The sequence below is a fragment of the Primulina tabacum genome, chromosome 10 (assembly GCF_025594145.1).
Source record: "Primulina tabacum isolate GXHZ01 chromosome 10, ASM2559414v2, whole genome shotgun sequence".
NCBI classification, from domain to species: Eukaryota; Viridiplantae; Streptophyta; class Magnoliopsida; order Lamiales; family Gesneriaceae; genus Primulina; species Primulina tabacum.
Window position 1 is genome coordinate 3,387,050 of NC_134559.1, and position 23,384 is coordinate 3,410,433.

Genomic DNA, 23,384 nt, shown 5'->3' on the forward strand with positions numbered 1-23,384 from the left:
TTATATATGTTTGTGTGAATGTGTTCAAGTTAAAATTACTTTAGTATTTCTAATCATCGAATGTTTTATGGATTTTCAATGTATATTTGTGTACAAGCGTGTTATGGTTGGGTAGGAACTGCTGGTGGATGTTTCATAACGCTGTCTCTCTGTTTCGTAGGCGGTAAATTAGTCAATGTAAACTGTTAATACCTTCTTCAAACCCAGTTTTTGTGTCCGAATTTATCTGTTTTCTCTGTATTCTATCCTCCCGCTGTCAGTTGCAATTTTTGCATGAATCCAAATTCTTCTTAGATCTCGAGTGCCACAAGTACCTATGAATTTTCAGACGAAACCTTTTTAATTGGAACCTGCTTGTAAGAATGGTATTTTGTCTGTAAACAATGAATAGAACTACTGCTGTAGTTGTTTCTGTGTTTATCGACAAATCGAGAGCATTGGTGTTTGAAACTGCCTGGTCTTTTTTCATGGGACTTTCTATGCTGAAATGAGTTTCATGATGCAAAAATGAGATTTTGTCTGGTGATGGACTTTTGGTTCAAGAGGATATTACAAGCAGAAGCTATATATAAATGACTATCGGGATTTCTATCCGGCAGTGGTGGCTGAAGTGACGCACGAGAACTGGTGATTTGGGTGGTTTATGGGAGCAGCCTTTCCTTTCTAGATAATGTGTGCTTAATGCAGGAATGTTATTGCTCTGATCCTGTCGACAATCTGAATGGGTTTGCAATCTTTCTACTAATTTTTATCATCAATCGGTTCTCCATCAGTTCTTTCTAGATGTCACACTGAAAGTAATATATTCAAGTTTGGGAAAACATTTTTGCACTTATAGTTGGACTCGATTTACTTTATGGTTGCTCTATACATTCACCGAGAAATCAAATTCTTAGATGATGCACTATGTATAGACGTTGCTATTTGAAACGCAAGATGAACTAAGGCGTGTATATATATCGTAGAGTTTGGGAGCAAGGTGTAGAATGGGGCAAGCGATTTGCTGAGGTGAACTAGTGTGATTGAACTTTTGCTTGGGAAAATCTTGGTAGTTCTTTGGTGCCTAGATAGTTACTTGAGCGTAAAGCTTGTTTAACCTCACTTCAAGATTCTTATTTTTAGTTAATATCATATCATTCATTACTGCGTGTGCTCATGGAATTTCTTGATAACAAATATATTTAACAATGGGCAAAGCATCATCTTTTGGCCTTTTCTCTACATCGTAGTGTTGTCTATGAATTCAATTATTGCTAGTCAAAATATTGAATTTTCAGCTTACATGTCCAATTGATTCGATCTAAAATTCGATATTTTGGTGAAGGAATTTAAAATTTCGATTTTTATCGAATAAATAAATAACCTAAATATCTCTCATTATTTATATCACATAAAGAAATAAGATTGTCTGGTTGGAAAAAACGATGGACTGAAAACATTTATTTTAAAAAATAAAGTGTTTTTTCTTTAAAAAAATATTATTTAGTGTAGAACCTCGATTTTTCTTAAAAAGTATATATTTTTTAAAAATATATTTACTAAAAGAAGCCTTTGCGGAGTAGCTAAACAGTTAACAGGGGAGAGGCGTTCGGGGCCTTGGCTGAGGTGATCGTTGAGTAATATTCCCGATGATTTGGCCGTTGCCATTAAGTCGGGGAAGATTCCGGCGATGTTAGTTCATCGGTATTTTTGACCTCGAAAACTCTCCGGTTCTTGGCTGGTTGCTTCGTTTTGGAGGGTTTAAGGAAAGGTTGCTTGCCGATTATCTTTTCTTGACTAAAGTCACCATCGAGTTTGGCGTTGGAATCTTCGCCAAGGTTTGTCCTTTTATCAAAATAACTCAACATTAATTGCCGATACTGCACTTTTCCCCCTAATTTTGGAATCTTGGGTGACATTACTGAAAATCTGGCTCTCCGAAGGCTAGAGAAGAGTGGACCCAAGGGAAGTAGCCCTAAAATGAGGGGGGATTTCAGATTTCTCAGAAGTTTGTGGCCTTCAAAATACATTTATTATATCTAGTCCTCAACATAATTCCTGGTCAGACTCTCACTATGATCTTAGTTTTACAGCTCCTTTCCATTTTCCTAATTCTTCGGGTTGTTGGTATATAGAGACATTAAATGGCTTTTCTTTGCGGACGTTTTGGTCCATTCAAACTCGGGTTTATTATGGAAGGCAGGCATATGGAAAGTTGGTCTATTGCTTTGCGTCACCAATGGGAACTTTGTAGTGCATGAGAAGCCACCCATGAACGGCCTTTTAAAATTGATGATGGTCTCTATAGAAGTTAAACCTAAAAGTGCCTTCTTGAGGGGAAAAAAACATGTTTTTTCAGTTTGGCTTCTTTGTTCAAACACATTTTAGAAGAGAAAAAAACATGATTCTTTCATGAATCGTTTGTCAGATCTTACAACCACTTGTTCTTCATTTAAAAAAAAAAGATCTATTGCTTTGACAATGTCACAGTTATCCTATGTATGAATTTTGTTGGCCTCATAGTTTTGAGTCCATCCCTGCATATATGGACGATTGAGATTGCCATTTGCATCTTACTTCACGCACCATGGAACTTGTTGTTCTCCTTCCAACTTTCGTTTCCTTTTACATGGAAACTTGATCCGGTTACTTGCTTTTGTGTTTTTTATTTGTACTTTCTATTATAAGGTGACAATCCATGTTTCGTATGCTTATTTCAAGCTGTGTTCATTGTGGAGAGATTATTTTTATTAAGCCATTATGTGATCTTCTATGTAGATTGGCATTGGTTTAACAGTTTTGTTAATCGTTGCACGAATAGCAATTGATGTATCTTTTGATGATGAAACCAACGATTTACCCATTCTATCAACAAGTGTTGCATATGTGGTCTTTATGGCAGTTTGAAGTAACCTTAGGTATAGTATAGTATGTACGACTTATCACCAACTTTTTAACTTTTGAAATTGTGCAGCATTTCTCCTGCGATGTTCCAGTGACTAGTTTTCTTTAATTGCGTAGGTACCAAATACTTGCTGCAGTTATAGAACAACTTATTTTAGAACCGTTGTTCCATGAAAAGAAGCTCATACTCGGGGCAACATGTTTTGCTATTTGAACAGGCAACACCTTTTTGGGATCGCTGATGTATGATTCTCGGGCTTTATTACTAAAACACCTTATTGTTTGTGTCTGCCGTTGCCCTAATTCTACTTCCTGAATCTCATGCATTAGGTGGGTGGCTTATGCACATTGGATCGGAATCCAAACGATAAATAAATGAGAACATGCTGTTTTATTTTGACCAGGCGTTTACCTGAATCAACTGGGCGGTTTTTTAATCTCTGGCAAAATTTACATGACCTGTAGAAAATGATCACCTACTGCCCCTATATCAGGTTTTGCCAAGCTTTCGCGCCTTGAACTATCAAGTTTTGTGCCCGGATCATGGAATTGTTGCTCGAGAAGTTGGTTGGAAAGATCATTTGTTGGAAAGATAATTATTCTTCTTAGGTTCGAGGCCTTAGACCATCAAGTTTCGTGCCGAATCATGGAATTGTTACTCGAGTAGTTGGTTGGAATGATTGTTGGTCTTCTTAGGTTCGAGGCATGGAGGTCTGTGGTTACACACGTTGGGTTAACATGTTTGAAAATGGAAGGCTATTTAAATTCTTCTTGTAAGTATGCATTTGCCGGCCGGCCATTCCTTTTTTTTTTTAGCAAATTTTTTTAGGGGTGGGCGCGGGTCGGGTTTTCGGGTTCGGATACCCGAAATTTCGGGTACCCGACAAGTCGGGTAGTAAATTTTACTATCCGACATCGAACCGAACATGTCGGGTACCCGAAATTTTCGGGTATTTTCGGGTACCCGGCAGTCGGATACCCGCAAAAAAAAACATTTTTTTTAATTTTTTTTTGAAAAAATATATGTATTTTTCACATTTCACAAAAAATCATGTCATTATATCGAGTTATGGCTAGTCATTATATCATATTATGGCTAGTAAATTAAAAAACACATGTATTTTTCACATTTAACAAAAAATCACGTCATTACATCATTTTACGATTAGTCATTTTAAAGGGTTATGACTAACCACAAAAAATACATATATATTTTAATTGAATAAATGGATAGATCCATAAAAAAAAAGTAAAAACAAAAAAATTCGAGTACCCGATACCCGATTGGGTATCGGTAAAATTGTCGGGTACCCGACAAACCCGATTTTTATAAAAAATACCCGACCCGATCGGGTCGGATCGAGTACCCGATATTCGAGAATAAATGCACACCCCTATATATGAGTATATACATATCGAGTAGGTCTTTTGTGAGACGTTTCAAATCTTCATCTACGGATCAATCCTACCGATATTCACAATAAAAAAATAATAATATTAGCATAAAAAGTAATATTTTTTCATGGATGACTCAAATAAGAGATTCGTCTCACAAAATACGATCTGTGAAACCGTCTCAAACAAGTTTTTACAATACATATTTGGATGCAAATTAATTAAATCGATTGTGATTGCTAATGTGATATGAATATAAAGTCGAACCTAAGTTGAATTTGACAAATATTAAGTCTCATTTCTAATCTTAATTTAAATTATTTTGTTTGATGGTGTGGAAAAATTGAACTAAGCTTATCTGCTTAAAACACAGCTCAATAATTAAATTAAACAAAATATATCGAGTTTAGTATAAATTCAAACTAATTAAAATTTTAAGCTTTTCTAACTATAGTCTAAACGAGAGTTTAACTAAAATAATACAGATAATATTTGGTTCATTTTCAATTCATTTACACCCGTGAGCAGAATTCTACATAACAAATGCAGACTTCACTGTACAGACTGGAGTGGTAAGAATATAGAATTCCGTAAAAGAGAACAGGCATAAAACAATGCCTAAACAGCGAACACAAAAATGATGTGATTTCACCAATTATACGTAAGTACACGTTCTTTATAACAGTCGGCTGCGGCTTTTAAGAACTTAAAGTGTGCAAAACAGGCTCAACAAAAATGAAAGGCTTGTGTCACATACCAAACTCACTTCCCCCACAAATCTGAAGATGCTCTAGTCCTCGTCGAAATGGACGAAATAGAAAGCCTTCCATGAACAGTTTCTTGATCACAACATATAAAAAGGAGTAAACATGAGGATTAATGTCAGCTAAACCACTTTGTTACATCACGTATGAACTACCGATATCCCAGAGATTAAGGAGTGCCTAAAGTGGGATGAACCCGAATCAACATGGAAAACTATTGCAGAACAGCTTTATGCTATTGTCAAGGTTCAGAAGGCATACAACCGCAAGTAAAGTCTTTGCATTCATCACTGAGTTGTAACACTCTTTGCAAGATTTCGTGGCTGATCCACGTTGTATCCCCGTAAAACAGTTAGATGATACGCCAAGAGCTGAGCCAAAGAAAACTAACAGGAATCAAAGGGAGTCGCTAAATTTCCATTCATATCAACTCGAGTTTCTCACTTACATTTACATCCAAGGGATATATCCATCAAGTGTAAGAGTAGTGTAAGAATATGATCGCACACCGATTCTCATTATGCCCACAGCTTAACTAATGGTACCCGCAAAGCTCAAATTTTTTCAACTGTACAACTGTCTAAACACCAGATTTCGATCATTATACCATAGTGTCCGTTCGACAACCAAGTTAATTGTTGTTCCCCAGCAATAAGATTAATGAGACCTCAATTAGAACTTGTAATTATTAGAAAGATAAACGAAGTTATGTTCTGAGACATGAAATTTTAAAATATGCACTCACACTGATAGAAAAGGTGTTAGATAAGTTTGAATGACAAGATTACCTGCAATGGAACTATGTTGATTACAGGCTGCAGACAGTCTTCAACTTGAGGAACTTCAATCACGCGGCAAGATCCACCAACACAGACAGATGCTGCATCTCCTTTAGTACACATGACTATAAGTCGACCCTTGCGAGCATGAAGTTGCTGAATGACTGACTGCTGTTTGCTGTTCATGAGAAGAAAAACTGAGTTCTCTTAATGAAAGCAATTGTGTTTCTTTAATATAAAAGACTAACCTGAAACAAGTATCGCGGGGGGCAATAACGACAATAGGAAGAGTCTCATCGACTAGAGCTAATGGACCATGTTTCATTTCACCAGCAAGCATACCTTCACTGTGCATAAGTGACACTTCTTTTACCTTCAAGGCTCCTTCCAGAGCTGTAGCGTGATTATATCCTCTTCCAAAAACAAGAAGAGACTGTTCGGCAATAAGTAACCTTGCAAGATCTCTCATCTCCTCATCTAGCTTCAGCACCTCTTTTACTTTACCTACAGTTTCTTAAAAACATAGTTAGAACACACATAAGTCATCAAAAAATGCGTGGGGAAACAACCTAGGTTTATGCATACATACTTGGCAACTCAAATAGACCATCTATTATAGCTTCCCTTCTTGCTTGACTAGATAATGTGTCACCCCCAATTGCAAGCGCCAACATAACCATGACTACGATTTGGCTTGTGTATGCCTGTTTGATGAAAGTAAATAATTAGCTAACTTCATAAAAGGGAGCTGACCTAATCCTAAGTCTAAGGGTTGAGAAACTCAACGTCATTACTACTGCATCATTACTACTGAACAACTTAGAACCAGGACTTGTTTTTGTACTATTACGTAAATCAAATGAGGGTTACATGCAGTTAGTTTACCTTGGTGCTAGCTACACCAATCTCACAACCAGCATTTACATGAACACCGCAGTGGGTATTTCGAGCAATTGCACTACCAACAGTATTTGTGATGCCAACACACAATGCACCATTCTCAAGAGCATATTCTAATGCTAGTAAAGTATCAGCAGTTTCACCCGATTGACTAACAAAAATGGCTGTATCTTCTCTGTAAATGGGGCCCTGTCTATCCAATAGATCACTAGCAATCTCCATTGTCACGGGAATACCTGCAGTGCCAGTAATGTAATTATTTTAGGAATGGATTCTCATCATTTGCATTAGAAATCTATTCTCCATATTTAAGCAAGAGCCACCCAGAGTAAGCACTTCTAGTCTCTTTGGTGCAACATTTTGTTTCGTAAAACGTTCCTCTATACTAGAGTACTTTAGGTTCTCTAGATGTGACCACATTTTGGTCTCTTTGACATGTCTTTTTTCTAAAATATTTCTCCCTAACATTTGTATGAAGCTGTAAATTTATGTTATGTTAGTGACTTGATTTTTTTATTTTCTAAGATAGCCTTTCTTTAATAATGATGCAGTATATTAAATTTTGATACTTAAAAATGTAGTTATATTCACATGTGCAGTACTACCAGTTATAGTAGAGCAAAACTAACCAGTAAGTTCTTCTAAAATGGGCCTTGAAGCTAAAGCTGCATTATAACTTGTACCACAACCAATGAAAACGATCCTTCTGCTTCTCCTTATGGTTTTGAGGTGATCCTTTAAGCCTCCCAAAAGGACACTCTTGACTTTACAGGATCCTCCACGTAAAAGCCTTCCTCGCATTGATGTTGTAAGCGATTCTGGCTGCTCATGAATTTCTTTCTGCATATAATGCTCGTACTTCCCTTTATTTATTTGTTCAACCTCCATTTCTAGAACCGATAAAGCACGTTCAATAGAAGGGAGCCTAGTAAAAGTTCCCCCACGTTTACCTTTAATGTGATTGAACTTGAAAATGGAAGCACCTCCATCCTGGAGCCACCAATTTCAACAGAAGTGAAGCCCTTAAGTTCAGTTAAAAAATTGAATAGCAACTCCATTTATTTCTTTATTATATGTATGTAAAAAAATTCATATATTTGCAGCGAGCATAAATAAATAAATCAGCTTTGCGTTGTTATCATTCATGTCAAATAACACACCTATGGGAACAAACTCAAACCACAAGGAAAGTTCTGAAATAAGGTTAATGCACATTAAATTTTTTTGTCTTGTCCTACACTTCATACTTTTTTTCCTTAAAAAGCCTAAGCTCTTCACTTTTGCGTCCAAATCATTGAAGCTCTAACCTATTTGAGTGAAACATTCAAACAATAAAAAAAAGATAATATGAATTTCAGAAGGCAGAAATTGGACCAAAAAATATAACATTTGCATGTGAACAGGCTGGTAAGGACTTCTGATGTTTTGGATCATAAATCAGAAAAATTTTCAATGAAACTATGAAATTGTAAAGGAACATTTTCACTTTGCAGAGATGGATTCAAGCAAGTCAATGTAGGTGACTTGTATTTTGCATGATGTGAAATTTCAAAATTGAAGACTTCAACATATTAAGATAACTCATGCATTCCTTTAGTCCTCTGTGGGTTGATGAATAGGATAAAGCTTGATAAACAACATTAAGATTCATTACCAAACAACCTGAGATCGTATATCATGTAAAGAAAGTATTTAGCTCGTCAAAGCTGATCATAGCAAAGTCTTCTTCCAACAATGTCCTCAACTTAATTCTCACCTTATCCATTTCTTCTAAAGAAAAACTAATTGCACTACTTCCCCTTCTTCACAAGTTTAAATCACTGCCAGCAGATAGTTGACTCCAATGCTTTCAATAAATCCCAGCCACTGGGATAAACAACCCAACATTTTTGGCAACTTGGTTTCCTGATTAATCAAAATTACAGGTCCTTATCCCAGCTATTGGGAATGTCAATCACCCTGGTGCGCAACTCATAACTTAAAACGAAATCGAAGCAAAACTAACTACAAATAATCATCACATTAACCAAACACATCCTTGATTCATAAAATTCCTAAATGCACAGAATATAATATAAAATGACCCCTTAAATCAGCACAAAGGTTGTTTTTTAAAAAAATTTACTTTTGTTTTGGACTCCATTGGTCAATTGACTTCCACTCAATTGAAAAAATTTAAAAATGAACTTTGAATGGTAGAAAGGAATATTAGGAAATTGTGTCAATGCAAACAATGGGAGAACAAACATAGAACAGCAACGTGTGCAACACACACCAAAGCCCTCCAGTAACTGTACAAATGCTCGAAGTCATTTTATTGGTTAAGGGAACAATTGTGATAAGCTTAATTATAGATCACAATTTAGTAACAGTTTAGAGTACCTTGAGATGAACAACTTCTCCGTCCTCAACCACCAAGACCTTTTTTGTGTGTTCCACCAGAGCACTTGCATCACTTGAAAAAAAGAATTCTTTTGGTTGGCCATTGCTCGAAAGATATTTCACATCATTAAAAGATGTTCCATTGTTGGTTTGCTCAGTTAACTCCTGAAATAATGACAATATCATTTTCAGAACAGACATAATCAATGTTACTGCATCCTCTACTTTCTATGGGCATTTTTCAAGAAACAGCAGGCTTGTGCTTCAGCCAAGCACGGAGCTCTGCAGGATATAGAAAGCTAAAATAATTTGTGATTCATCATGCATATAACTTTCGTGGACTGCCACGTTTGCATTTTATGTTAATGCATCAACACGAGGCAACATACTACTTGCTTTGTATGTTAAAGTTTAGCATAAACAAGAGGTAACATACTACTTACTTTTACACCCAGGAGCAATGGACTGCCACGTTTGCATGCAATCAATTCATTGGGATAATGCCGGCTTTTGAAAACAAGGGCATATGCTCCTTCCAAATGCCTCATTACCTCAAGCACGACTTGACTAAATGTCATGCTCTTGTCACCTGCTCCAAATAGTAATTGGAACTTCGTGATCATATAGTAACAAATACTCTCATATAAAAAGATAAGAATGAACATAAAATGTGAGAAACAAGTAACCTGTTAGATTCTTATATGATCCAGTAAAAAGAACCAAAAACAACAGGAAAAACATATGCCAAAAACGATCACCCTGGTGATAAGGGATTATCATACATGAACCAAGATACACGAAATATCAAGAGACACAGAGGAAACAGGGAGAATTGCTAGCCACACTTAACTTTCCAACTGTTTCAGGATTAGTCAGAACTTTGTTTTCTCACCAAAGTTGCAATTTCTATCTCTCCAAAGTATTTTTTCCTTTTAAAAGCAGCATTATAGCACTTCAGGTTCATGAAGCTTGTTTATTTGTTTGTGCAGTTAGTGCAGTAGATAAGGCATTCATGCACAACTTGCTTATTTATTACTGAATTCCAATGCATTAAACCACTGAATTTGTAGTATGCTTTAATATGGTTAAATTTCTCTCTGTTGTTTTCGATGTTCTGAACTGATTTAAAAAGTGCAGCTTTCATGCACACAGCACTTGATTTATGATTAAACTATGCGTGGAGGAAAGAAAATAGACATTAAACAAAAGGAACAAGAGTTTTAGCAATTATCGACCCACAACTACAGCGGTAAGATACCTTCTTCATTTGCATTATCAAATATGAACTTCGCAAGCTTTGGAATTACTTCTGTATCTGTTTCAGATTCAAAGGTAAAACCATGTCGTACCAGTGTCTCTTTCAACACCTAAAAACCACAACATTACAAAATTACAATTATGGACCAGAAATAGAATACTAGGTTACGCAAATGAATATGCACGCAAGATTTAAATAATGTCATCTTAAGTCTATGTTGAAATCCGGTGAAATCAAGGATTTAAAAAAAGAAAGGCATCTTGATATATATGAGAAGAGATTCATTTTGTCAGCCATAAATCAAAATTAGCAAAAAAAAGGGAGAAGCTGAAAATAAAAGTTCAGACTTCAGTAGTAACGGTTATTTAAATAGCACCATATTATCACTTGCTATCTTCCCACAGTTATCAAAAGCGTGCGCCTAGGTGACAGGCCCAGCCGGGATCGCCCATTGCGCCTGGGTAATACTTAAAACAAGCACGCTTAAAGCGTGCGCCTCCGAGAAGCGCAAAAGCGTGAGCTTTAAAGAAGTGGGATATTTTGTACGTGAATAAAAATTAACTCGAACTCAACAAATTTTGAAGTCCAATTAGCAAAGCCCATGAATATTAAATGATTAAAAAAAACCTTGTTGTCACTCACATTTTAACAGGAAGTTCATAAGCCTCCTATTCAAACTTTTATTGTAATCTTCTTTCTGTTACAATGATCATGATGATAGTTGAGCAGGATGATGAAAAATTTGATGATTTAGATGATATTGAAATCTCTTATACAAACATTTTATCTAATTTCTTCTACAGTCATGACTAATCATTGTTTTGGATGACGACGACGATATAGTTGCATACATTGAAGAGGAATTTGATGATTTAGATATTTGAAGTTTTTTTTAATATACTATGAATTGATGATTTACTAATTAACTTTAGATGATTAAATATTTTTTTTCTGGATATGATTTATGTTACATTATCTATTAATGAATTTTTATTTATAATGTTTGATATCTTTATGAAAAATATTTAATTTATGTAATATTATAGTATAAATCACTTTTTATATATTGAATTTTAAAATTTATATTAAATGCGCTTTACTTCGATAAAGCGTGCGCTCTGTCCTGCGCCTTGCGCCTCAGGCTACAAGGTACCTTGGCGCTTTAGTACGCCTTGCGCCCTAAATAACTATGTATCTTCCAGCAAATGTGAGCGGGAAAGCATGAAGTTACCATACATATTACTCCACATGAACACATATAATTGCACTTTAGTTTTTGTCACACACAGACACATTAATGATATAAAATCCAAAAACCCATTAAATTAGATATTTCAGGATGCCAGGCAGCAGATAAAAATTATAATCTAATCAAAATAAATAAAATGAATTATAAGGCTTCAAATACTAGTTCAACTAGGTGTTCGTGGTTAGTAACTTTTACTTTCTGGTCATGTAAAATGTACTTTTATAGGTGTATTCCATTTCAGACACAGGCTTATGTAATGCTGGAATTTGTATTAATAATTTCCTATTCATATTCAAATTTTTTGTCATTGTTAGAATGATAATATCAACTGCAGGAATTTCTCCCAGTTTATCTCAAAACAAGACCTTGACTATGTGTTTCTCCTGCAATTCTTCTTTACATCAAGAATTTGAACCATTTCATAACCCAGACAGGAGTGCAAAGTAGCAGAATTACAAAGCTTATGCATGCCACAAATTTTTTGTTCTCCAGCTTGTTGAGTATTTCACAGATTTTAATGCATTCAAGCAAGAAAAATAATGCTGAAAAAGTCACAAAGAAACAAGACATACTTCTTTAGAATAATGAATAAATAGGGAAGACCGTAAATGCAAATTGTCAATCCAACAAAAAATACATCTGCATAATCAGATCACATATGTTTGCTGTAAAAGAAGATATATGATGAAGAGTTAAAAAGACGAAAGAGGCAAATCAACCTCATAATTGGTTATGACTCCATTATGAACAACCAAGAATTCGTTCTTTAAATCAGAAGTCTGAGGATGACTATTCCTTGGAGCTGGTTCCCCGTGTGTAGCCCAGCGTGTGTGCGCGATTCCAGCATGAGTTGAGAATGATTCTTCCAAATTTAAATTTGTGGCACCAACTTCTGAAAATATGAACTGATAATAATCACTCAAAACATGGGAGAAAAGGTGAGTGAATAAGAAGCTTCACTTGGACAAAAACCCAAACCATAGCCACTGGCAACTAAGCAGCCATCCCACAAGAAACAAAACCATATGATTATAGATAGATACCAAGGCAATAGGCTTGAAATGTTTTATCAGTGAGATTGCATTTTTCCTCCCATATTTTCATCCTAAACAAAAAACCAAATTTCATCGCCGACAATCCATGATCAAGATTAAAACCCAACAAAATGGAAATGGAAAAGAAAAAAGGAATCACCTTTGTAGACAGATTTGACTAAGGTCTCAATGTTGCCTTCTTGGCGAAACACAAGAGGTACAGTGGAAGCTTCATGAGAAAAGTCGATGGAAATTCCGGCGGAATCATAGCCTCTGTACTCCAAACGGCGGAGACCATTGAAAAGCAATTGTAAGATGTAACTTCTTTCTCTACTCACGTTGAAATTTAGATATGCGAAAATCCCACACATTATTAAATAAATGTTTGTTGTTGCTGAATTTTTTCTACAAATTCGGCGGTTTGTCGAATCGGTCAAATTCCTGCAAATGTATGCAGAAAATGGAAGGAGAAGGAAGCTGAGAAGGAATGACGAAAATCATGGACTGAAACCTTTTGGATTTTAGAGCTTATTTTGACCTTGACCCATGGTGGATTTTTTTTTAATAAAAAAAGGATTTTATTATTTTTGAGATATTACACAAGTAGTTTTTTTTTTTTTTTAAAAAAGTACTTTTATATTTCAGATACAAATATTGTAGTTGAATTTTCTTTTTTTTAAAAAATAAATAAATAAATTTTAGTACCAAAAATATTAATTTTGAATTCCTGTAATTACAATAAAAAGTTTTTAAAATGTATTAAAAAAATTAACAATCTTTAAAAGCATTACTCCAAATCCAATTTTTTTCCTTGCTCCTAACTGCAAGAAACATTTTTGTGTATTGAATTGTATTGTACTATTGTAGTAAAAAGGTTTGTGCTTATTCACAAAAAAAGAAGTTCATGTTTAAATTAAAAGGAATTTATTGATTCATCACATTGTTTCCAAAATTATTTCAAAAGAGAAAAAAATTAGCAGTATAAACTTATAGAAGCAAGAATTAATAAAAGCCAAGGATGTATAAATGCACGAAACATACAAGTCTATAACAATTATTCAAGCTTCCAAGACCTTGCTAAGAAAGTTCAGAGCATTTTTCATGCATCAAGCATGGAGACTGACGATTTCAATCTAGCAAACCAAAATATACAACATAACGAAATTCTGACCCTTGAATAATTAATTTCATCACTCGGTTTTGGCTGCTGCTGACTCGGGCTTTTCCTCTGCTTTCATTTCTGCAGAACAACAACCGCCACCATGATGGTGGTGGTGGTGGTGGTGGTGATGGGGCTGCTGCTTCTTACCCTTCAATTGCTTCCTCATATCATAGGCATCCTCTCCATCGGCATAATATTTAGCCTCTACATCATGAATCTTGTATTCCAAAGTCTCGGTGTACAAATTGAATGCAGCCCTATTGCTTTTCCTAACATGCAGAGATACATATTCCGCCCCATAAACCTGTTTAAGAAACAAAACCCAGGGTTTAGTTACCTGTCAAAGTGGACGCTTTGGTTCAACTCCTATCTGCCAATGGCACCCATGTGAAATAATACACAGAATAAAGAGAGTAAAATAACGAGTGATAAGCAAAATGATCAACCTCAGCTTTTACCCAATTTACATATCATAACACAATCACGAGCCTTGATCAATAAAGGTCCAATACCAGTAACTTATTTGTTCAGCCATATTACATTCCAAATTCAAAATTGATGCACAAAGGATGCCACAAAATGACAGTAAAACTTCGAGACCTATTTCAATCTCTGTTGTGTGTTATACTAAGAAAAATAATGCTTATTCGAGACAATATGGTGCATTTGCAAAAAAAATAATTTAAACAAGAAAACAGTGCATAAATTTCTCTTTAACCACATATTTCCTCACGCTAAATCCTAGATTCAGATGTCGTGTGGGTAAAATAAACTTGGCATGAGAACATGATTTTGCTTTCCATTGGCTTATACAAACCAATAGCCATGGAAAAGTTAAGAACAAATCGGTATCCAAAAAAAAAGTCAGGGTGCTAGGACTGGAAAAAAGAGAAAAATACAATCATAGCTTGTCCCTATTCACAACCCATTCACAGGCACATGTAGTGTTCATTTGGGTATGCAAAGTTACAAAGACAATTTATCTCAAAAGCATAATAATTTTAAGAACAAATACTTAGAGAACAAATTCAGAGAAATAAGAAATCGATATTCATGAATTTGAATTGGTTGTTGGGGAATGCCAGGGGATGGGGTGGTGCATTATGGTATCAAGAGTGCAAACATTTCGCCCCTCCCCTGCTAAATCCATCCCTGAACATAACATCAGCAAACCATAATATGCACAAAGAAGAGAAATTGGTAGAAGATTTGGAAACTGGGAGCCGTAGCATCCAAATTAAAAATAATTTCATTAAAGCTTCATATTTTTCATCAACTTCAAATCGACATCCTTAATCCAAACACACTAGAACAAAATTTAATCCGCCAAATCACCCAAAACAGCTAAAGAAATAGAAAGCCATCAAAAACCTGTTCCATGGCGTTTTGAGCAGCAGTCATGAGCTTGGTGGCGAGCCCTAGTTTGCGGTGAGTCCTCAGCACCGCAAGCGAGGTGATGTGGCCGTGGCATTCGGAGGATTCCTCCTCCATCTTCGCCAAAACGTATCCCACAATCTTCCCGTTGTAATCCTCCGCCACGTAAAGTAGCTGCGGCCATGATAGGATGTGGTAGAAGTAATACTTCATCTGGTAGTTCTCCGGCAGGCAGAACAAATTGCACGCCTGCATAGCCAGTAGATCATCCACTGTCGCCTTCCTGATGCACACCATGGTTATATTCACCGGTTGGGATAAACAGTGGGGATTTACGAGGGGCTGATTGGTGGCGAAGACGAAGACTTTCTTTCGTGTGGCTAATTTATTTATTTAAATTTTAATGGAGTAATGGTTTACTTTTTATTAATTTTTTTCACTTAAACATGTTAGACAAGTAAAGTGTTATAAACTCGATCTGAACAAGTTATATGTCACAAACTCGACCAAAAAAATATTGATCGGAAAAATGATATCTTATACGTTATTTATAGTCTTTATCACACCGATCAAATGGCAAAATGATTTATTGAAATAATTTATCACATTTATCAATTGAAAATTTAGGTAAAGAAGGATACATAGGTCGAGAGTGCAACAAAACTCTAATAAGATAAAAATTTGTGTGAGACGATCTCACGAGTCATATTTTGAGAGACAGATATCTTATTTAGGTCATCCATGAAAAAATATTAATTTTTATACTAAGAATAATATTTTTTATTGTGAATATCAATAGGATTGACTCCTCTCACATATAAAAATTCATGAGATTGTTTCACAACAAGCATAATCCAGTAATAAAAAGAATAACTATGAATGAGTGATAAATTTGCTAAAACATATTATTATGATGATTTTCATTCAATAAAGGTCCATTCATTTAAAATGTTCAAAAACTGTTTCGTTCATCCAACGGGTGTCTACAATACAGTACACTAGACGGAAAACTTTCAGCAACAACGAATAAACATTAAAACAAAGAAAAATCAATTTCATAAAACCTCTGAAAAATAATTTTGATTAAAAGAAACCTGTCATCTACCACGGAACTTCCACACACTCGATTGAAAGAAACCTGTCATCTACCACGGAACTTCCACACTCTGAGGAATCTATCACTGTGTGTGGTAACAACCTTCTGCATTCCAACCGCTAAGCATGTGATAGGAGGCCGATTAGGCATTAGATCAATACGGGCATCTTCAGAAAGTTTTATCCCCTTCTTTCTCTCGAGGAATCTGTTTTTTCCCATTGAGTGGTTTGCTATGATGCCATTTTCCTCCACGATCCATCTTGACAGTACAGTCCCAGTGTCCTGGTCAACGATTCTTAGAACCCCGTCTATTCCACCAACAACTAATGTCAATTTGTCATTTCGCAAGTGATGCATGGAATAAAGCACGTTGGGACTAACTCGTGTCTCCCATAGTCTCTTCGACATCCTGCACGGAACCAACATATAATAACTCACTCGATTTGGTCATGACAGCGATATATAATTTAATATACTATCAATCCACAAGCCAATCTAGTATTCTAGTCTATGCCAAAACTATACTGCATCTATTAATCTTTTATTTGCTCCAAATGTGTGTGTGTAGGATCATGGATAAATCCAGTTTTTCATGCATCACATCTTCCAAAGAACTAGAAGCAGGTCAGGTCCAACATATATGTCAGCTCAGTCATCAGACAGCAACCAAATTTGAAGATTTAAAGAACAGGTGGACAGGTACTCATTCATAGGGAAGGCGGTCTGGATGATGAAGTGACATGCGAAGCTGAAAATATCAAACAAAATTTTCCAATTTCCACCTCAAGAACAAGGCTGCAATTCAAGGAAATAAATTGGGCACAATACCAGAAGAGAATGAGTGTAAAAAGAAAGAGCATACAGGAGCAGAATATGCTAGTGGAAGGCGTTCAGCATATTTCTGTAATCGCTAGCTTGCCTTGAGACAAGAGAATCAATTTCCTTATCTAAAAAGGGTATTTCACATATTGAGTTTACTACACAGAAAAATTCAAACAAGCAATTGCCTTTCTTCAATATACAATTTTCTTATATCAATTCTTCAGTTTGATTGCATTTAATTCATGATAGTATTTCTCTGTTCTTAAGTTGCAGGAAATTAGTTACAAATAACATACACCACATTTTAAAAATGAAAACATAACCTGCCAACACAACCTTCCTAAAACTAAAATACTAACACCTCAAAGTGATTTAAGGTAAACATATCGTAGATACACATACCTTATGTCCCAACAAGATGCATAGCCCGCACTTGATCCGGCAAAGAGTTGATAGGAGCTTGGGTTAAAACACAAAGTTCTGATTCCTGTGGCCAAATGTCCATGAAGTGGGTCGCGGATCAGTTCTGATTCTCTGACAATTTTATTGAAGTCATAATGCCATGGGCCCTTTCCAAAGGAGCCTCTTGTAAACACATAGGTCCTTATTTCTAAAATTTGGGAAAGAGAAGACAACTGGTCCTGGATATAGCCTAAAATAATGTGTCCTATAATACTCAAGATGAGGTGATTATTATTCATGCATTAACATCAGTGCGGAGAAATGTGCAGAACTGTAACATCTCATGCAAAATCTAAATCTTCGATCAATTACTCTTTAGAATTAGATATCACGCAGAGATGTGTTACAGCAATCAATTGCTCTTTAAAAAGTGAAAAACGTTTGATATTGTTATAACAAGCATAATTGAAGAAGGTATATTAGAAGATCCATCGCCTGCCAGAGAGATGATCACTCACCCACCAGTGTGTTTGTTATGTTACAGACACTGTGAGTTCACCGAGGGATAAACCATGTATAGATCTTTTTACTAAGTGATAAATAACGAAGTCGGTGTACTTGGAAAGGTACAAAAGTATGGGGAGGGAGAGTTGGGGTAAGATGCCCCCTGTTCTAGATTCAAATTCAGAAAAGTCTTCAGATGAGCAAACAAGTGAGATCCATTGGTGGTCATATAGACTTATACAACATACCCAAAGAAACCCCCAAAAAAAAAGTCATCACCCAACGAATGAATATGTCACATAACCTGCAGAACCAGTTGTTCCCAATGTAGCCACCTGTTGATCTGATGAAAGATCTGATATTGCAATACTTCCAAGAGATGAACCACTGATAATCATTTGTTCGTCAGTGAAACATAAGGACGACACTGACCCAGGATGCATCCTACAACAATAATATCAGAGCAACAATCATGAAATGTTTTCCCGGAACTAGGAACCAGGGTAATAATAATAATAATAATCCCTGTCAATAGTTGATTAGAAATTGAAGTAAAGTAGGTATATATACTTGATTATTTGTGAAATCTTTCTACTATACATATCAAAAACACGAACTTTTCCATCTTCACACCCAATCACGGCCTGTGGGTCTACATAGCTGCAAAGGGAGATTCGATTGGAATTTCAGTTATTTATACTGCAGTTGTTAAAATAATGACAAAGAACAGGAGTAACTAAAACGAAAGAATATAAACAAACAAGCTGTAAAACGCGTCTTATAGCGGTATATGGGCAACATAAGGGAAACTGTCACGCTCAGCAAATTCGACAGTGAATATACTACAATGTGTTATGATAACGACATTTGGAAGATGCTAGTGTTCATTCATTAAGTTCTGAGTTACTTTTTGACAAAATTAAATTTCTTGAAACTTAAATGCTAAGAAATTGAGTAAAAAACTCAAACATAGTGAGATGAAACACACCACATACACAATCCCCTAGCAAACAAGCCTTCACGGGAGGAAAATATTTCTCTTGAACCAACACGCCTCCATATGCATATACGAGTCCCCACAAGACCTACAACCTATAAGACAATGATAAAAAAAACACAAATGTTATATTTAATAAGTCTTCAGACTGGACTCAAAACAAACCTTGCTTCTTGAACCATATAACAACTCTTTCCTAGTCTGTCAAGGAGTTTCAAATGGGCCAAAGAACCCTTGTCAAACTTCTCATGCCAGTCTCTGCATAATGAAGCATATTAACTGATTGGCTTTGCAAGCCAGACAATATGGAGTTACTTAACCTTTTAAAAACAATTATCACATCAAGAGAACTGCGGAGATATAACCATGCAATTCAAACATAAAGATTAGAAAAGTAAATTGTTCACATTAAATTTACCTTCCCCTCATCAAAATCAAAATCAAACAATGGCGCCTTATCAGGTAGAATATATTCATCCAACCCTTTGCCACTCTCTGCAGACCAGAGACGCATCACCTATGATTATTAGCAGCAACAGTATCAGTTAACAACTTAATATATAAATACACAACTCAAACCCAATAAAAGATCAAAAAATAAATAATGCATATAAACGAGTTATTTAAGATATTCCTGACTTAACCAAATGATATACTGCTGGCGATAAATTCATCACCAAATCTACGCAATGCAACATATCAAATCCAACTGACCTCAAAAAAATGCATGACCAAAAAAAAAACTTGATATATGCTGAAAAAACAGAACAAACATTTCTTTTTATAATCAAACCCAAGTTTTGACGTATCAGCATCCAGTCAGGAATTGTCCTAATAGAGAACATAGAACACAAGATAAATTGAAACATTTTGTGCAACTCTGTCTGTCAGATGTGGTAACTCAAAAGAATCAGGGATCCAGAACAAGTCAACTAGGCATTTACTCCCTAACCAAGATGAGAGTCAAATGTTTGGTGTTACTTTAGCCATAGCAATCTGACAAAAATGCTAGATCAAACAGTTTCATTTGCAATATACCCACATCCATTAATGATTCCATTACACAAAGCACTCTAGGTGCGCTCGATAAATGAGAAACTAACAGTCAAGTTTTTAGTTTCCTAAATCATGACGGTGCATACCAAAGTCGTTTGAATGTATGTCTGGGATCCCACATCAGTCAACCTCAGTTTTCACATTATTTATTAGAAATCACACAAAGAAAATCAGCGCTATAAAAAATGAGGGATGACTCAATATGCAAAGACATTTTAAGATCTAAACTTTAACCAAGTGTAAATTCTCCAAACAACACAACAAAATAATTCATGTGATCCTAAACTCATTTTTTGTTAACACAACCGTGCAAGACGTGCTTTATTAGGAAACAATAAAATATACAAGAGAGGGAGACAGAAACAACACCTCCCCGGTAAGAAACTAATTTGATAGTCCAATTTAATCTTCCTCAAACAAAGTAACTATACCTCACAAATCTTTAATAACTAACATAGCAAGCAAGTTTTGAAATATAAATATAATTACTACCATGTTGGGAGAAGTTTTTCAATAAGAGATCTAAAATGATTATATTAAAGTAAAGTTTTATACTTGGCCCAAATTCACACAAATTTATGACTACATATAGAGATTTATCTTTTGCACATTATAACTACTATACAAAGAGGTTCAACGTGATATAAGGAGAAAGAAAACTCAATGTAAGAATTGTTTTAAACATTAAATCAAGTGTATTCTAAAATTTCATGGACCTACCTTATCCCCAACTCCAGTAAGAATCAATCCCATCTTCATTCTGCACTTCTTAAATCTAAAAGGGAACCACGTTAGAGAAAGTCAAACAGAAAGTTGGGCAACTCAACCAAAACTTGAGCCCAAAAATATAAAAATTTCAAACAATTTAAAAGGTGATACAAAGAGCTTGACGTTGTATAATGAATACTGAGTAATCCTTAATGTCATAGCCAATCTTAATGTGGTGTCAAAAGTTATTGCTATTAGAAGTGGGAGATGAAAAGTACAAACTAAATTGTTGGGAAGGAAAAATGTTTACATAACTGTAGTATCAGATGTACAGGATCTAAATCCAAGTAAGAAAATGTACAGAAACTATTCAGAAGGAAAATAAATGCTAACAAACATATTTTAAAACTCTTTATTCTTTACATTCTAATCATAACATCCAGATATTCGCAATCATTAAATGGCAGGTATAAAATATTTACCTTTGTAAGTGACCTTTCCAACGGAAAACATCACAAGGACCTTCTTTTAAAGACCCACTTTGCATATCCATGGCAAGCTGCCCCAATTGTTGGTTTAATAATCTTTCTGAATAAGTGGATGCATCAGAGCTGCCAAAAGAATCCACATGCTGCTGCTTGTAATACTGCAATTGCAGTAACTTCAGTTTACTAATCACCATGCTCCTTCGTAGATTATACAGAAGAACAATAAAGAATATCTTTATTAATTACTATTAACATAATAAAAATATGATGCATAAAGATAAAAACATCTGAAGAATTCAGAAGAAGCTACCCTTTCGGCTCTTTTACATATTTTTCCTTGGACAGATAAAAAAATCAAGTTTTAGGGACATTACTTCTACCCTAAATATGAAGTAAAGTTGCCCATTCTAAGTCAGTAACTCGTTGGCAATATACTCTGTACTTTTATATGTATGATATGCAAGGTCTTTCAATCCTATATTCTCATAAACCAGCAGTAAAAAAGGTTGAAAAACATTTTTATGCCCTCCTCGAGCAATGCAGAAATCCAAAATTCCATATGACTCGTGATGCATAAACATGGACAATAGCACGGGGTTAATTAAGTGCAGAAATCAAGAGATCATTCATGTGCAAAATGAATCTTTTGGAAGTGATGCAACTTGGTGATCATGCTTTGACATGGTCACATAAGGCTACAAAAACTAAGTAACTAGAAACATCCAGCCCCAAAAGTTCTTTCGCCACTCGTCCTTAAAAGATGCCACATATTTTGGAATTAAGTAACTAGAAACATCCACGCATACGGTAACCAAATAACCAAAAGCAATTAAGTAGTCTTTTAATTGTGCCCCAGTTAATTCAATTAAAATCGTCCAAACCGAAACATTAGCTTAGCATAATTACCATGCTCTGTTACTGCAAATCATTTCTATACTCCATTATATTGGACGATGTATACATCAATAGAAGTAGAAGAGAGCAGTACCATGATTTACAAACGGCAGAGCATCGAATTAGGTGGACGAGGTCGAGCAAAACGAATATCATGCACAACACGTCGTCACCCAGAGTTTCCACAGATGTCCTGGCCATGTGCCGCCGCTTATTCACTGACTGCGGCTGGTTGGCCGTGGAGGTCGTGGCTTCCATGAAGTTTTTTGCACGTCAAGAAGCTCGTGGGAAGTGCTCACAGTTTTTTTCTTTTTTGGGAGCCGGAAGAGTTCACAGTTGCATCGAAGTGGTTTGGGCCCGATTGCTGTCCGTACATTGTTGGTCCAGTAACTGATATTTTTATACATAAAATTTCTTTATTAATATTTTTTTTAATGAAATTAAACATCCATTAATATTTTTTTAATGAAATTAATATGTGTTTTAAGTTGATGGTGCTTTGTGTACCTTGTTAAGTGTAACGAACACTGGTGATTATTTTCAGGTAAGTTTTCGTTCTGTTTGTCTGTTTGTATGAGATTAATCGTCATGGACTTAATAGCTCGATCCACCCAAACATGTACAACACTTCTTATTTTTTAAAGTTATGTGTTGTCACAGGTATAAAAAAATAAAATTATATTAATTTACGATAATCATTTGATATCAAAGGGTGGGTGGGAGGGAGGCCTCCAATTTATCACAACCTGCCAGTTGATGGGGCTAACCCTTATTTGGGGAAATTGAGATATTGTCAACCCAACTCCTATTATTTGATCGGATTTCATGTGTTTTTTTCATACGCTTAAATATAAAAATTAGCAAGGAAGTAATATTATTTTTTTCTTGTTTGTGATGATGCATGATCTATTTTTGCGTATCGATCTTCATTTATTCTCATTGGGGACAAAACAGAAAGATATAGTACTTCAAATTAATCAAATATTCTAGTTTGTTATCAAAATTTGTGTTATTTCTATTTAATCAGTATTGTCTAATTCGTCAACAATCTATATCATAAAGACGTTGCACGTGATATCTAACGAAATCTGATTTTATGTAATCTTTATCATTATAAAATTTATTGGAATCATAGTGTTACGACGATCATCTGTAATTATCCTTATTTTTATATATATCACGTGTGCATATTAAATTTTGTGTAAAAAAATATAGAGATTATATGAAAACTAAAACT

The 23,384-nt window shown here is 35.2% G+C and overlaps 3 protein-coding genes and 1 long non-coding RNA gene across 7 annotated transcripts; 1 reads left to right on the forward strand and 3 right to left on the reverse strand.

Annotated features, from left to right (window-relative positions):
• The first annotated feature begins 1,523 nt into the window (after window positions 1-1,523).
• On the forward strand, window positions 1,524-3,660 carry LOC142505615 (uncharacterized). 2 transcript variants are annotated; one of them, XR_012804465.1, is made up of 4 exons: window positions 1,524-1,817; window positions 2,758-2,897; window positions 3,001-3,126; window positions 3,214-3,660. It is a non-coding gene; the product is annotated as an uncharacterized LOC142505615 (long non-coding RNA). The 2 variants fall into 2 exon arrangements; XR_012804464.1 differs by lacking the exon at window positions 2,758-2,897 and having other exon boundaries at window positions 1,531-1,817.
• Window positions 3,661-4,885: 1,225 nt separating this feature from the next.
• Window positions 4,886-13,183, reverse strand: LOC142505075 (glutamine--fructose-6-phosphate aminotransferase [isomerizing] 1-like). Of its 2 annotated transcripts, XR_012804370.1 has the most exons (12): window positions 12,805-13,183; window positions 12,330-12,502; window positions 10,362-10,470; window positions 9,547-9,692; window positions 9,104-9,268; window positions 7,351-7,711; window positions 6,707-6,957; window positions 6,411-6,525; window positions 6,070-6,325; window positions 5,831-5,999; window positions 5,249-5,413; window positions 4,886-5,068 (listed from the first exon to the last, which is right to left on the reverse strand). XR_012804370.1 is itself a non-coding variant. In XM_075617892.1 (11 exons), the coding sequence occupies exons 1-11, from the start codon at window positions 13,013-13,015 to the stop codon at window positions 5,330-5,332; spliced, it is 2,040 nt and encodes a 679-aa protein (XP_075474007.1). In that variant the 5' UTR covers window positions 13,016-13,183; the 3' UTR covers window positions 4,886-5,329. The 2 variants fall into 2 exon arrangements, 1 of the variants encoding a protein (XP_075474007.1); XM_075617892.1 differs by having other exon boundaries at window positions 4,886-5,413.
• A 463-nt stretch (window positions 13,184-13,646) lies between these two features.
• On the reverse strand, window positions 13,647-15,567 carry LOC142505837 (N-terminal acetyltransferase A complex catalytic subunit NAA10-like). Its single transcript, XM_075618954.1, has 2 exons — window positions 15,178-15,567; window positions 13,647-14,110 (listed from the first exon to the last, which is right to left on the reverse strand). Exons 1-2 carry the CDS (start codon window positions 15,475-15,477, stop codon window positions 13,835-13,837), a joined length of 576 nt encoding a protein of 191 aa, XP_075475069.1. The 5' UTR covers window positions 15,478-15,567; the 3' UTR covers window positions 13,647-13,834.
• A 530-nt stretch (window positions 15,568-16,097) lies between these two features.
• Window positions 16,098-22,522, reverse strand: LOC142505200 (F-box/WD-40 repeat-containing protein At3g52030). 2 transcript variants are annotated; one of them, XM_075618079.1, is made up of 10 exons: window positions 22,242-22,522; window positions 21,248-21,451; window positions 20,778-20,832; window positions 19,420-19,518; window positions 18,993-19,096; window positions 18,575-18,664; window positions 18,309-18,448; window positions 17,501-17,585; window positions 16,319-16,685; window positions 16,098-16,274 (listed from the first exon to the last, which is right to left on the reverse strand). In XM_075618079.1, exons 1-9 carry the CDS (start codon window positions 22,403-22,405, stop codon window positions 16,322-16,324), a joined length of 1,305 nt encoding a protein of 434 aa, XP_075474194.1. In that variant the 5' UTR covers window positions 22,406-22,522; the 3' UTR covers window positions 16,098-16,274; window positions 16,319-16,321. The 2 variants fall into 2 exon arrangements, with proteins under 2 accessions (XP_075474194.1, XP_075474195.1); XM_075618080.1 differs by having other exon boundaries at window positions 21,248-21,411; window positions 22,242-22,381.
• Window positions 22,523-23,384: the final 862 nt, after the last annotated feature.